At 42.1% G+C, this 14,890-nt stretch overlaps 1 protein-coding gene across 1 annotated transcript; it reads left to right on the forward strand.

The window, feature by feature from the left end:
- The first annotated feature begins 470 nt into the window (after positions 1–470).
- On the forward strand, positions 471–13,972 carry LOC120536639 (up-regulator of cell proliferation-like). Its single transcript, XM_039765062.1, is given in 4 exon segments — positions 471–609; positions 6,214–8,783; positions 8,786–9,256; positions 9,258–13,972. Coding segments are annotated over 3 exon segments (5,001 nt in total). The 5' UTR covers positions 471–609; positions 6,214–8,101; the 3' UTR covers positions 13,106–13,972.
- Positions 13,973–14,890: the final 918 nt, after the last annotated feature.

Genomic DNA, 14,890 nt, shown 5'->3' on the forward strand with positions numbered 1-14,890 from the left:
TCGATTAAGCTCATTTATTTAGCTGGTACTTACACCCTTCTCAAAGGCTGCAGCGAGGGTACTTGATGTCAATCCCCATTTTCAATGCTTTCTTCTGTTACTCCTGAACATTTTAAAATCACTTAAGGGTCTTGTTTTGTTTTTTTTTTTTTGGCCAGACCCCCCCCAGCATATGATATGCCATAAGATTCGCCATCCTGTTTAGTTATTGAAGACATCAAGCCTTTTGGGTCCCCACCTTTAAGCACACGGTGCTAATGCATTGGAGGACGTCTCTGAGCATGCGCCGGCTCACTAACGGCGGGCCAGTTCAGCTACATAAGACGTCTCTATGCACCTCACTCTTAGTAGTTGACGTGACTCACCAGTGTAGTAAGTCTGATGGGAGCAAGACGCCTGCCATCTCACCAACCGTCTGCCCTTACATACTGAAAGTTCAGCTTCTGTGCCTGCGGTATTCTTACCTGTTCTGCAGCTGTGCATTTTTTTTTTAGCAGGGCACTCCCATCCACCTGTAACTAAAAGCAGCAGCGCATTTCTCAAAGCCCAGGACGATAAACTGCTGAAGTCCGGGTCAGACCCAGGGACGTGGGGAGACAGCGAACAGAGGTAGAGTAATTAATAGCACGTCTTATACGGGATCGGTGAGGCGCACTTGGAATATTGTAACCGGGACTGCGCTTGCGCGAGAGCCCTTAGCCCTTTTCGTAGTCAAAAAGAAAAGTTACGGGGAGTCGATGAGCTCGGCAAAATCACATCGAATGTAGGGCGTTGTATTGTGTAACATGTTTAACATACTGCGCGTGCGAAGGTAGCCTAGTTTAGTTTCTGTCATAAGCCTTACATTCGGATCTCGTTTTGATTCTCACAATAAATAAATAGGGCATTCTTGAAAAAAAGAACGCACGTAAAGAAATCGGAGATATAGTTTGATTATTTTCATAATTAGCTTCAAACGCTGCATTTTCTGCGAGGCTTCTTGCTCTCGTGGTTCTCCCTAACAGGACCACAAGGGTTTAATATCTCTGAGCCATTACTGTCTCGATGTCTACACGATCGCGGACGGATTAAGTCCTCAGGCTCCCCTCCTGAACACCTGCAGTCTGACATAACCAGCCCAAAGTTTGCCTGCACGTGCACGACCACCTGGGTTCTCTGCACTTAGGTCCGAGGTCTGAGTAGCGCTCGGTTGATGGTGTGTTGCTAGGCCGTCAGATTTAAGATGAATTGATACTAAGAGGGTATATGTACAGGTTCACAACTCGATACCTAAAGTGGGGATTACGTGCCAAGTGAAAGGCGTGAAGCACCGATTACGGAATTAAAACTTATTAAACTGTAGCAGTAGTAAAAATATATAAAATGCTGACACGCGTATTGTGTTTCCGCATTTAAGCCGTATTTGGCCGAACTGAACAGAAAAGTGCCACCCCGCACAAGTCAAGTGGCCTCGTGCCCGGCCTGACCAGTCTGTCTTACTACTGTGATTTTAAAGTTTAGTCTCGGGCGCCCTCTTGTGGCTGTAGGTTTTCAGTCCAATCAAAACGGCTTCAAATCGAAGATGTCATTAAGAAGGTCGGCGCTTCAGCCTGTGGAATTGGGCGTACACTTAAAAAATCAAGGTGCCATGGTGATTCTTCAGAGCAGAGGTCCTGGAGGACCACCATGACTGCAGGTTTTCATTCTAAGCCTTTTCTTCATGAGGGACCTGTTTTTGGTGCCAATTAACTTCTTTTGAACTCATTTTAATTGACTTGTTCTTGAAGACTCAGACCCCTCGATTGTTTCTTTGTCCTTAATTAGCAGCCAAACAATAACGAGATACAAAATCAACCAAAACAACTGGTGTCCATCATACAATATCTGAAAATAAAGAATGATGAAGGGCTCAGGAATGTCGATCTGCTCAGGTCCCCAAAATATTTTAGGTGCTTGTGTAGTAAACGGACGGCATGACAAAGAAAAACAGAAGTGTTTTGCCAAATTAATAACATATTTATTAGGATAAAAAATAGAGAAATTTACAGATATTGGAATATTATAGGAATAGATAAGTACAATTGGAAGTTATTGTTACGTTTTAATTTTGAGGCTAATTCTCTGCCGTCCGTTTAGTACACAAGTACCACATTTTAACAGTGCAGCTATAGAAAAAAGCAACAATTTCAGAAATGTCTGCTAATGCACCACGAGAGCAGCAACAAAGCCACAAAATTAAACAACAACAACATTTATTTATATAGCACATTTTCATACAAGGGTGGCACGGTGGCGCAGTGGGTAGTGCTGCTGCCTCGCAGTTAGGAGACCTGGGTTCACTTCCTGGGTCCTACCTGTGTGGAGTTTGCATGTTTTCCCCGTGTCTGCGTGGGTTTCCTCCCGCAGTCCAAAGACATGCAGGTTAGGTGCATTGGAGATTCTAAATTGTCCCTAGTGTGTGCTTGGTGTGTGTGTGTGTGTGCCCTGCGGTGGGCTGGCACCCTGCCCGGGGTTTGTTTCCTGCTTTGCGCCCTGTGTTGGCTGGGATTGGCCCCAGCAGACCCTGTAGTTAGGATATAGAAGGGTTGGATAATAGATGGATGCGTGGATTTTCATACAAATAATGGAGCTTAAAGTGCTTTACATGATGAAAAAAGGCAAAGTAAGAATTAAAATAAGAGAACACTAATTAACTTAGAATAAAAGTAAAGTCCGATGGCCAGGGAAGACAGAAAAAACAAACAAAAAAAACTCCAGACAGCTGGAGAAAAAATAAAATCTGCAGGGGTTCCCAGGCCACAAGACCACCCAGTCCCCTCTGGGCATTCTACCTCACATAAATGATCAGTTGTATTCAGGGTTCAGGGAAGGACTTGATGATGACGGTCACATGGACTTCTGGCCTTTAATCCATCAATGTAGGGACATCATGGAGCTTTGATCAGATGGTGGTGACACAGGTCGCCACCACAGAAAACCAGAAAACAAGCAGAAGAGAGAGTAGAGGTTAGTATGGATTTTGGAGCCACCATGAATAGTAATAATAATTAAAGAAGGGCTTAATTAACAACAAGACTCGGCGCCTCATTAAGCAGCTGGTTGGAGTGAAATTGGTTGGAGTTTGAGGCCCTGACTTTGTTGGTCTTCTGTTGGCTCCCTCTCTTCACATTTCATTTCTGTTTGGGTGCCATTTAAGGAAAAAAATGAAGCAATTCAGAGAAATGAGGAAGAAATTCAGAAAGCAATTCAATTAAAATGAATTCACAAGAAGTTAATTAGTAGCACTAACACTGACAAACTGGTCTCAGAATATCCGGGTCCAAGCATGGTTATCCATGTTATCCATAAAGAAGTAGCAAACAACAACAAAGACAAACAAACACGGAGCTGCTGCTGCAGGCGGTCACTTGCGGTCAGTTATGTAGCGAGAGTCTTTTTACAATCAGGAACCACTGGTATCTCACAAATCTGTTACCATCTATCCATTGTTATTTACTGTATGGAGCCTGATGTGGATATAAATAAATAAATCTTCCTTCTGGAACCTTCATATGGTTGGACCTTTTGGAAACTAAAAATATATATATAAATGTATATTGACCACAAGAGAGTACCAGAGAGTCCTCAACCACAGACCCAGCAATACACCACACATTAGTAGAATAAAATAAAGGATTTGATTTCTTCTCCCAGGCACTTTCCACAATCCTCTCCCAATAACAAGCTGCAAATTCATAATAAATGATCAATAACCAAAAATTCTTCCTCCTTCTTTACCCCCACTCCTTTTATTGTTGGACCCAGGAATGCTCTGGCGCCATTCTGTCTCTTCTAAGAACAACAACAACATTTATTTATACAGCACATTTTCATACAAAAAGTAGCTCAACGTGCTTTACATAATGAAGAATAGAAAAATAAAAGACACAGTAAGAAAATAAAACAAGTCAACATTAATTAACATAGGATAAGAGTAAAGTTCAATGGCCAGGGTGGACAGAAAAAACAAAAACAAAAAAAAAAAACTCCAGACGGCTGGAGAAAAAATAATAAATGACTTATTTTTTAGAAATGTAATAAGACAGACAAAATATAAAATAATGTGCAAATTCTGCTATTTCCAAATAATAAAATAAAAAATGAGTAAAAATAAATAACATCTTTACAAAATAAAGATGCACAAATGACACAAAGTTCCAAATCTCCGTTTTTCACAACAAAGCTTTTGAAGCCGATACCTCCAGTAGGTGACGTGTATGTTTGAACAGTGCAAACTACTTAGAGTGACGAGATGTCCTGTACACTGACAGTATAATAACACTGCATATTCACTCGCCCTCCAAATAGCACAGCTGATAGAACATAACATCAGAACAAGGCAGCCTGTGCACGTCCAACAAGTCTCACTTTACCTTGACTGTCTGTGTCTGTCCATGTTTGGTTAGAACGTTCTTGTTCTTCACTCAGTGAAGTGATGGTTAAGCTTCAGCAGGAGTTGGCTCTCATTTTTCATGTACAGTGGAACCTTGAATTGCGAGTAACTTGGACTGCGAGTGTTTTGCAAGACGAGCTAAAATTTTAAATAAATTTTGACTTGATAAACGAGTGAGGTCTTGCAATACGAGTAGTCCATATATGCTTTGTCTGCCGAGCATCACGTGATCACAACTGAGCTGATGGTTCTTCTCTCTCTCGCTGTGGGATTGTGGGTAATCATCAGTCGGAACGCCTCACTCATACAGTCAACATCCGTACGAGCGTATAGTGTTTACAACAGCATTGTGACACCCCAAAACACGAAGCTGAGTCTCAATACTTTAGCGACACCATCTTTATTCAGCTTGATACAGGAACAGCGCGGTTATTTATTGCAGCGGGATCTACCGCTCTCCTATACACAGACACGGCAGTCAGGCAGGGTCATGCCCAGGTTAGTGGCCAAGTAATACTGTGCCCTGCGCATTTATAATGTTCCTTGTTCCTTGTATCACCCATCGACAGCAGGTGCTTATATCATGACCGTGATCTTTTCGGATTCACTTTTACGGCGAACTGCTACAGCCGCTGGGTGCCTGCAGTTGCTTCGGGATGCTCTTCAACGTCCCATTGGGTGAAATCCCACAAGAGTTTAGAAACTCACTCACACCAGCCATGATTCTTTTCAAAGTTAAAGTGCAGGTTAATTTGTTTTATGTATTTTACTTTATATTTTGTATTAATCATTTTTATATGAATAGTTTTGGGTTGTGGAATGAATCATCTGAGTTTCCATTATTTCCTATGGGGAAATTCGCTTTGATATATGAGTGCTTTGGATTGCGGAACGAATTATGCTCGCAAACCGAGGTTCCACTTGTATTCTTTCTTTCGCTGTCCGATGTCTGTGAAGAGTTTGTGCCGCTATGCCGCCACAGTTTGTGTGTGGTCATGTGACTGCATGGCTATGTCTGATTTGTGAAATGGAGCCATGTGATTATTGTTGCTACATCTGATTGGTGAAACGGAGTCTTGTGATTATTATTGGTACGTCTGATTGGTGAAACAGTCATGCAGTACTGGCGTCTTCTCTCTGTTAAAATATAGTGTATCTTATGGAAAAAAAGTAACGATTCAAGTGTTGTCCAATGTAGCGGAGTAAAAGTAGCGTTTCTTCTTCACAAATGTACTCAAGTAAAAGTAAAAAGTATGGTGCAGTAAACTACTTTTAGACATACAATTTTTTAAAAATGTTAGTCAAGTAAATGTAATGGAGTAAATGTAACTCGTTACTACCCACCTCTGCTTGTCAGTACCATGGACCTGTGAGGCTACCACACCAACCACAGTGCCACTGTGAGACCCTCAAGCTATGCTGCTGATTAATGGGTGAGTGTAAATTAGTTTGGTGTAAAAAGCCCTGGTGTGTCCCATCCATGGTGGATCCTATCTTGCACCCCATAGGCTCTGGTCAGCTGTTATTTTCTTACAAAATGGGTGAAGTAAATAATAGGGTGGATGCAGGAATGTTAAAATTCTAACTGAACATTTAGGAAGTTCCCTGAAGGCAGGTTTCTCTTAATGTACACTACTAAAAGGTAGAAATTTTGAAACATTCACTGTGACAAACCTCTACTGCAAATTGTCTTCATATGATATTCGACTCGGCTTAAAACAATACACAATGAAAAAGTGACATCTTGTGAAGCCTTTGTGTGGTTCTGCTTGCTTACTGATCTTCTGTGTTTTCATTTGCAGGTATCAAAGACGGCCTCTTTCGCGTAGTGTGAAGTAAAATTTACGGACAGGAGAAGCATCATGCCCTTCGGCGACAAAAAGAATGTGACTGGGATCCAACGGCACCTCCAGAAAGATGGACACAAGTTCTGGAGAACTCATCTGGTGGACTTGCGCTTCAGGGAATTCTTTTCTCAGACAATCCCAGAGATATGCTGAAGAAACGATTGAAAATGATCAATGTGCCCGTGAAATGTAGATGGTCGTATCATGAAAATGAAGCGTTGGATCTGTTTAAATTTTTTGAGTCTCGCACCCAGGAAGAAATATCTGCAAAATTACTTGAAATTGGAGGATACAGCATTTTCCAGGAAATGACAGCAGATGTAGACGTCACTAGTTCGGTTTGCTATGATGAGGACCCTGGGTCAGGTTCTACTGAAGAAGGCAGATGTATCGTACATGTGTGAGTGGAAGAGATGTTTCATCCCAGTTGCAACATGCACCTTCACGAGGCACAACCTCTTTCTTTCTAGCGCCGTGATATCTGACCTGAAGAAGCTGGAATCACTAATTGGAGAAGAGCAGAAAGAGCAATGCAAGATAATCCTCGAAAAGTATGGCTCACATGCCAACACTATGTGCACATTTGGAGGGTCCACCAGGATGAAAGTAGAAAGTTCTCAGTTCTTAGAAGAACAGAGAGAGACATGGCAGGAGCTGGTGGAAAAAATCATAGATGAGGAGAATTATATTTTGTGTAACTCCAACTCTTCCAAAGACCCTTCAACCTTTGAAAGTATGGTAATAAGCAAGTATGATAAGCAGAATCAGAAACATCTTGCAATCGTCTTTCAGATAGATGGTGGACCACCAGACTCAGACTCACTGGACCACTGGCAAACCGAACTCTTGTCTAAAAGCGGTATGTGGAGGATAATTGACCGTGGACATAAAAATCGCTTCATTCCTATGTGGAAAATTGTGCTATGGAACCACAAGAAAGATTTTGAAGACTATGAATCAGTAGCCAACACAATCAAAAGATGCTGGGAAAAGGTAACCGGCTTAGAAGATATGGGCCTTGAAGCGGAGAAACTGATGAAAGCGGAAGTGATTGTTCATGATCTACTTGAAGCAAGCAGAGAATGGCCTGAGAACTCTAGTGAAACTTTTGACGAAAAGTGCACTGAACATATTTGTGAATGCTTGAAGGTATACTTTCAAGTGAAAATGCTCCAGGGCAGAAATGCCAACTACTTTTGGTACCAAAACATCATCCGTAACAAGGACATGCAGGCATTCCTTAAATGGCTAGCATATGGCATCGGTAACTCACAGCTGACATCACTCCATAAGACTGCCCTGTTAGATCAAGTTTCTAGCCTTCTTGGACAACGCTCTATTTTGGATAAGTCCAGCTTTCCAGGTATTGATGAACTTCTGTCCGTAGTCACTAAATGTACAGATTCATCCACCCGAAAGGAGTTGGCAGGTTTTCAAAGTGTGCATTCCCTGTTTTCCAAAATCAGCAGTCAGGCTTCAGGAGTGAATCCTTTAATTAAAGGTGCCCAAGAGATGTTCATGTATGCTGCTTGCATCGAGCTCCTTAGACTCAAGGAATCGGTCGCAGAGATGGGCAATCAAAGGCATAAGGCTCTGGTCACTGCTCTTTTTTACCCATATGTTGCAAGTGGAAATGTCCTAGAGAAGAATTGCTTTTCACAAAGTGAGTGGCAACTTATTGCAAATAAAACCCAAAAGCTGGACAAATATTTTACCGAGCAAGGAGACCAGACAGATGAACAAGCTCAGGCCTTGATCTTTGAAACAGTACTCACCGAAGCCATGGAAGGAGACATGAAGTCAGACAGAAAAAGGGAAGAAATAGCAAGGATTTTGGGGAACTATGGTGGAGGAGATAGGACCAGACATGAGTTTTTCACTTCGTCAAGTTGTATTTGGCAAAAATGGAGAGGTCAACCAGGATTATAGGGGGATGCTGGACAAAATCAAATCAATCATGAAAGACAACACAGCTAGAAAAGACTCATGGAAGAGGAAATCAAATGAACTTGTACAGTTGGTTCTGCACTATGCCCAAAAAGCATCTGAACAGCAGCAAGAGAAGATACACCTGGTGAAGAAAAATGCTATTATAGAAAGTTTGGGTTTAGAGAAATTCTGTGCAACAAAGCTCTCCCTCAAAGAAATTAAGATGTTTAGTCCACTTACATTCCTTTCAGGCAGGCCTTTGAGTTTTAGTGACATACCATGGTATTTTATTCAAAAGTTAATGATGGTACATTCAGATGCCATGAAAATGAAATGCAAAGCAGATGAAACATCAGCAAAATTAGCGTCTAATAGGGAGTCTTCTGAATGTGATCTGGGCGACTTGTTTGCCACCGAACCGGATAACATGACTCTCCTTAACCCACTGGATGTGGTTCTGGCGGTCTTCATGTGTTCTGACATGTTTGTCCAACAGGAGCTTGTGCTAAGAATGTCAATGTGCCAATTTGCTGTGCCCATACTGATTCCAAGTTGTGAGAAGCAGGGTGTGTTTCTCCTCTGGGGACTGAGATCTATCATAAAAAATGGCATCAAAAATCAATCAAGGGTTCCAGTTGTACTACTGAATGTAGCATAGCAACCCACCCGTTGCACACGGTGACATTCATCAGGCTAGGGAAGCTTCAGTCTTCAAAGTCGGTCTTCCTCAACTGTCTTTTGAGCAGCTCTCAAAATTCTTACAGTTTCTTTGTGTATTCAGAAATGGAAGGTGGAGATGTCGCCAGGGAAATTTCTAACGGTCTGGTTGAACTCATTTGGTATTTGCCAAGTGGAAATGAAAGCCTCAATGTTTTCCAGGAGCCGTTTGCTCTTATGAACCTTCGAGGAGATGCTTTGTCTTTTCCCATGCAGGTTACACTACTCTCCGATGAGTCATCTGCCATTTTTGTTTTTGTGGAAAACCTTGGAGATGAAGAGGAGGAAGTTATCGTGAACCTCTCAAGATCAAAAGCAAACCTTTTCCTGTTGGTAAACCCACAAACCCAATAAACAAGAAGTATTAAAAAAAAGTCTGCAAGCATTGATTTTAACACACAAGATTACCAAAAGTCAGATACTGACCCAGCAAATGAGAAGTAAAAATGAATACCTCTCTGAAATTCGAACAAAGATAACCAACATCCAGGCTTCAAGACAAAACTGCATGAGCCTAGAAGAAATGTCCTGGTTTGCAAGGGAGCATGGATTTGAAGTGGATGAAGACTATGGTCCATGTCAGACTGGACGAAAGAAGGCAGAGGAGGTTCTTGCTGACTTAAATTGTCATAAAATCACAGAATTCAAACAAGTGATGTTCCCATTTCAAGGGCCAGCGTGGCACGAGTATTCAAAAATCGAAAAGGAAAGTCTACGGTTAAGGGAGATTGGACACAAGAACACACTGGACTATTCCAGGGAATTAGAACAAAAAAAGAGGCAGATTCACCTTAAATATTCTAATAATGACATTACACCTCCAATGAAAACATTTATGGAAACAATCCTGGGCTGTGCCAAGGAGGAGCGGCTCTTCTTTCTGCAGTGGATGAAGCTGAAGCTGGACTCTCTGTCATCAACAGCTCTACCTGAATTGCGAGAACAACTAAAAATGGCAGGCAAGGACCTAAATGAGCAAAAGCAACTCCTTGAAAAGCTAACAAGCAGCTCTCTAGGGCTGGAACATTTTTTGCGTGAAATCGGGCAGATTTATGAGACTTTCCTTATGTGCGATTCCAGACTAAAACAGGACCTGCTCCACTTGCCTGCCACCGTTGCAGAAATGCTGCTTGCTGGCTTCCCAGTGGAACTCATTGATGGCAGCGTCTGTAACATACCCATGAGGTGGGTATCAGACATTCTGAATGAAGTGAACAAAAAAACGCACTCGAACACTCGCATATTTGTCCTTTCTGTACTGGGGGTGCAAAGCTCAGGGAAATCCACTCTTCTCAACACCCTCTTCGGCCTTCAGTTTGCCGTCAGTGCTGGAAGGTGCACACAGGGGGCCTTTATGCAGCTGATCCACGTGGACCCTGATATTAAGCCAGAACTCGGATGTGATTACATCATGGTGATCGACACCGAGGGATTAAAGTCTCAGGAATTAATGTCTCTGACTGACAATTATGAACGTGACAACGAAATGGCCACCATGATAGCTGCATTAAGTGATGTCACACTAGTAAATCTGGCATCGGAGTCCAGTGCCGAAATGCAAGACGTTCTGCAGATTGTCATCCATGCACTAATAAGGATGAAAGAGACCGGAAAGAAGCCCAGCATTTACTTTACCCACCAGAATGTTGCTGACATTTCTGCTAAGGAAATGAATTTGCTTGGCACCACTCAGCTTCTAAACAGACTCAATGCTGTTACTCAAGCTGCGGCAAAGCAGGAAAAGAAAGAAGGCGTCTACTGTGAATTCTCTGATGTGATTCAGTGTGACCCAGCCAGCGCAAATAAATATATAGCTGGCCTCTGGCATGGCGTTCCACCAATGGCAACGGTAAATGTTGGTTACAGTGAAAGCGTATTTGAACTCAAAAAAGAGCTCCTCAATTATATCAAAGAGCAGAAAAAGAAACAAAATCCGTCAAAGATTTCAGACTTTGTTAAGTGGATGGAAGATGTCTCTGCTGCTGTGAAATCAGAAGACTTTCTATTCAGTTTCCAGAACAGTCTTGAGGCGGCTGCATTTGCTAAACTTGACACTCAATATCTAAACTGGATATGGGAGATACAGCAGAGGTTCATGGAATGGTGGGAAAGGGAGGAAGTCAAAATTAAGAACTGTGAGGAGCTGGATGACCTCCTTTCAAAATTATCAACAGAAGTGGAGGAGTTACGGCAAGAGCAGGAGGACAAAGCTCTTTATAATCTCCAGAGTTATTTTAAGATGGACATAGAAAATAAACAGTTTATAGAAAACCACAGGCACTATTTTGAGACCAACATCAAAATCGCCTGCCAGCAGCTTAAAGATGACAGTTTGAAGAAGTTGGAAACGTCAGCTGAAAACTGGGAAAGACAGAACAGCGTTCGCAAAATCCGTAAAACCTACGACGCGAACATCCAACATAAAGTAAAAGAACTAGTGAAGAAGTGCAAAGAAGAGAAGAAAGAACTTTCTGATGCAGAGCTCACTTGGATATTTGATGAGATGTGGAAGGAAACTGTTGGTTTCTTCAAATGTCCGGAGGATAAAGTGGACGTTCAGCGAGATATGGAAAAAAGCCTTCTGAATAATGCTAGTCAGAGGAAGGATTTGAAGTGGAAGCTGAAAGATAGAAAATGTGAGCCAATAGGAGACGATGGGTTCAAAGTTCTTCCAGTGCATTATAAAACATTCCATAAGTTTGGTTTTTCGCTAACATTGGGATTCACATCGACTGGCGTCCAGGAGACAGCCAATAGCATTATAAGAGAATGCAAAAAACACATTGAAGATCTGGTCGATAAAGACACAGATTACGACCCGCATTACTGCACTGGTGTAATAGTGACCATCGATAAACAAATCGAAAGACTTTATGATGAAAAGAGGAAGCTCACTGACCAGTTCTACGTTGACCTGAAACTTCATATTTGTGCGATTGCTGTACGTCAATTCCAGGAAATGCACAACAGATTTCTTCAGAACAATAATCTACTGGCCAGACTTGAAGAAGAGAAGACTGCATACTGCGAGACTCTCAAAGACCTCTACCGGGAAGGAGATCTCAGTCAAAAGTTAGCAAAACGCTTCTGTTCTTTGTGTCTGAAGCCATCTCTGAAGAGTGTGGTCCAGCGGCAGCTCTCAAAACAGATCACCACAAATATGAGGGAGAAGTGGATGCCTTACGTTTTTGAAAATATCAGTTACTTCCAGCTCGCCCTCCTAGTAGACGTGTACAAAAGAGACAGCTTTGATGCTTACAAGCACTACATCACAGATTATGACCAATACGCACTTGACTGGCTAGAGAAACAAGCAAATGTGTATTGCAGAACTGTAATGAATGGTAAAGTCAGGATTTTGTCAATGGCGGAGGAGACAACACAACGTCTTTGTAGTACAGTTAAGATGACCTTGACCGAAGTTGCAAAAATAAATCTTAATACTTCAGATGAGTTCCTGCAGAAGTTAATTTCAGAGCTCGAGTTGCAAATAGTTATTATGAAAGAAAAGCTGAAAGTGGCTAAATTTGGATATGAAGTAAACGCTGCTGAGTTTAGCAAAGATCTAGAACAAGTAATGGACACCTTAGAGAAAGAGCTTCTGCATGAGTTTAGTTCTTGGGACGTGAGCTTTGAAATAAGGAGTCTCCCCAATCCCCCTCACAAACAGCTGTTTAAATTATTGAGAGGCTGCGGGGAGAAATGTCCAGCCTGTGGAGCTCCTTGTGAGCTGGAAGGATCCAACCATCAGCACTACTCTCGATACCACAGAGTGTTTGCAGTAAATCATATGCCACCAAAAATGCTGCCTTTCAAAACGCAGATTAAAAAGCGTTACTCGCAAATCTTTGTGAACTTTGACGAGAGGTCCATGAACTGCATCTCATCGAAAACCCAAAAGACAAGCCGCCAAGGAAGACTGTTAAGAAGATACAAGTGGGGCAACCTCTACAAGGGGTACACGTCAGTGTACTGGCGATTTGTGCTCAAAAAGTACAACCAGCAGTTTGCCGAATTCTACAACACCAAACCAGTTTACCTGGACAGTATATTTGAGATCACATGGAATGACGTGAGGAAACATCTTGAGAAGGTGTACCAGGTAAAACTTGGTCCTCCAAGTTTAGCTCGTTTTAGAAGTATGAAATCTCAGAGAACTTTGGACAAATATGAACGAGCACCTTCTTTTCAACAGGATTAAATAACGACAGGGATGGCTTTGGGTCTCTGAATGCGATAATCTCACTCCTGCATTTTTATAACTAAATTATGGCACCAGGAATGCATAGAATCACAAGGAAGTATTGAGTAGAACATGGAAACTTTAACTTATCTGTCCCTATCCAAATGCCCCAGGTTTAGGACAACCCTGTTAGTTACTATTCATTGATTTACCCACAGACCAAATCTCATGGTACACCAATGTGAAGCTTCACTGTGTCACCTTTTCCTAAACACTCAGAATAGCTTCTTAATCTGTGCTAATCACTTTCATTCATTCTATTCCGATTTGTCCATTTAATTATCCCTTAGTGTTTAATTCTTACGTCACAGAACTGCATCACACTCAGACCTCTCTGTCAGACTGGCAGCTTCCACTGTCGCTGATGTTAACAACATTTTGTAACAATATCAATATAGCTAGTGGATTCTTGCCCGGCCAATAGGCCATAATGGACGGACCAGGTTTAACTGGAAGCAGTTCATTTCCCAACAAGACAAGTGGCAGTGGTGTTCAGGCCTGAACCCAATTAGGACACTTGCAGGGTGGCACGGGAGCTGGAGTCCAGAAATGGGGCCCTGTCTGGGTCTTTGGGGACCACCAGAGGTTGCTGCCTCTGATTTCCGCACGCACGACCTTGAAATGCTCCAGACGACTTGGTCATGAGACTGCAAGCAGTTCCTGGGTTGACTTTAAAAGAGAGCCCGTCGCCTCAATTAAACGAGTCAGAGTCGGGAGGCAGCAGACAACGCTCTGTTGGAGATGGAAGGAGAGAATTGTGTCTTGGTGTATTTTTACTGGGGTTGTGGAGAGAAAGGTGTTGATGACAAATTAAATCCTTTATTTGAAACTGGAATTGGGTTTGGTATTACTGTGGTTTGGGGCAAAACAGAACTGACTAACATGTGGAAGCTGCTGAATGGAGGAAGAGGGGGAGTCAGGGAGCCGGAACAGGAATTGACATGGCAGGAAGATGGGTTCTGGGTACCAGATACGGCATCAACAGAGGGGGGCCGAACTGGTGGTGATGTAATTAAGTGACTGGTTCTTCTGTTGGTCTGCAGAGGAAGAAAAGGAGAAAGGATCAGGTGACAGCACCAACCCCTGTTCTGAGAAATAACACTATTTGAGCCTATAAACGTCTCCTATGCGCACGTGTGTGACAACACTCATTGGCCAGCTTTCATTGCTCTGTAGAACACCTTTATTTTTGTATATACTGATGGAAAAAATAATTGCAATATTTTTCAGAATGGATTGAATCGAGTTTTAATTTGCAAACTTTCACTTTCAGTAAAAACTGACAGTTTCTTTTAGCCCTCTGACTAGCAGTCCAGCTGCCATGACTCCTTCACTGAAACGTGTTTTTAGTTTCAAGTGATGGGGTTAAAAATTTGCAATCACGTTAAGTTCAGATTCTGATTCTGCAATGTTCCAAACATTGAGAAAAGTTGATTTCAGCAGTGTCTCTAATGGGTGTCTGTGTAATATTGAAATTGATTTTCACTTTTAAAAATTACCAATGTGTTGGAAAATTATGCATATTTTTGTGTTGTGTGTGACGGTGGTAGAACGGTCGCAAGGTCCTTTGTCGGCTACGGTAAGCCGGAAGAACCAGTAGCCACCGGTGTTTAGCCAAATATAACCCAGTCTAGAGTCGACAGATACAGTCCTGAATGTTAAATGAATACCACAAGATGCTTAATGCTGGGCCGTCCTTCCAGTAATAATCAGATTTTTAGATTTTATACAATGCCTTCACTT

This window comes from Polypterus senegalus, chromosome 10, assembly GCF_016835505.1.
Source record: "Polypterus senegalus isolate Bchr_013 chromosome 10, ASM1683550v1, whole genome shotgun sequence".
NCBI lineage: Eukaryota > Metazoa > Chordata > Cladistia > Polypteriformes > Polypteridae > Polypterus > Polypterus senegalus.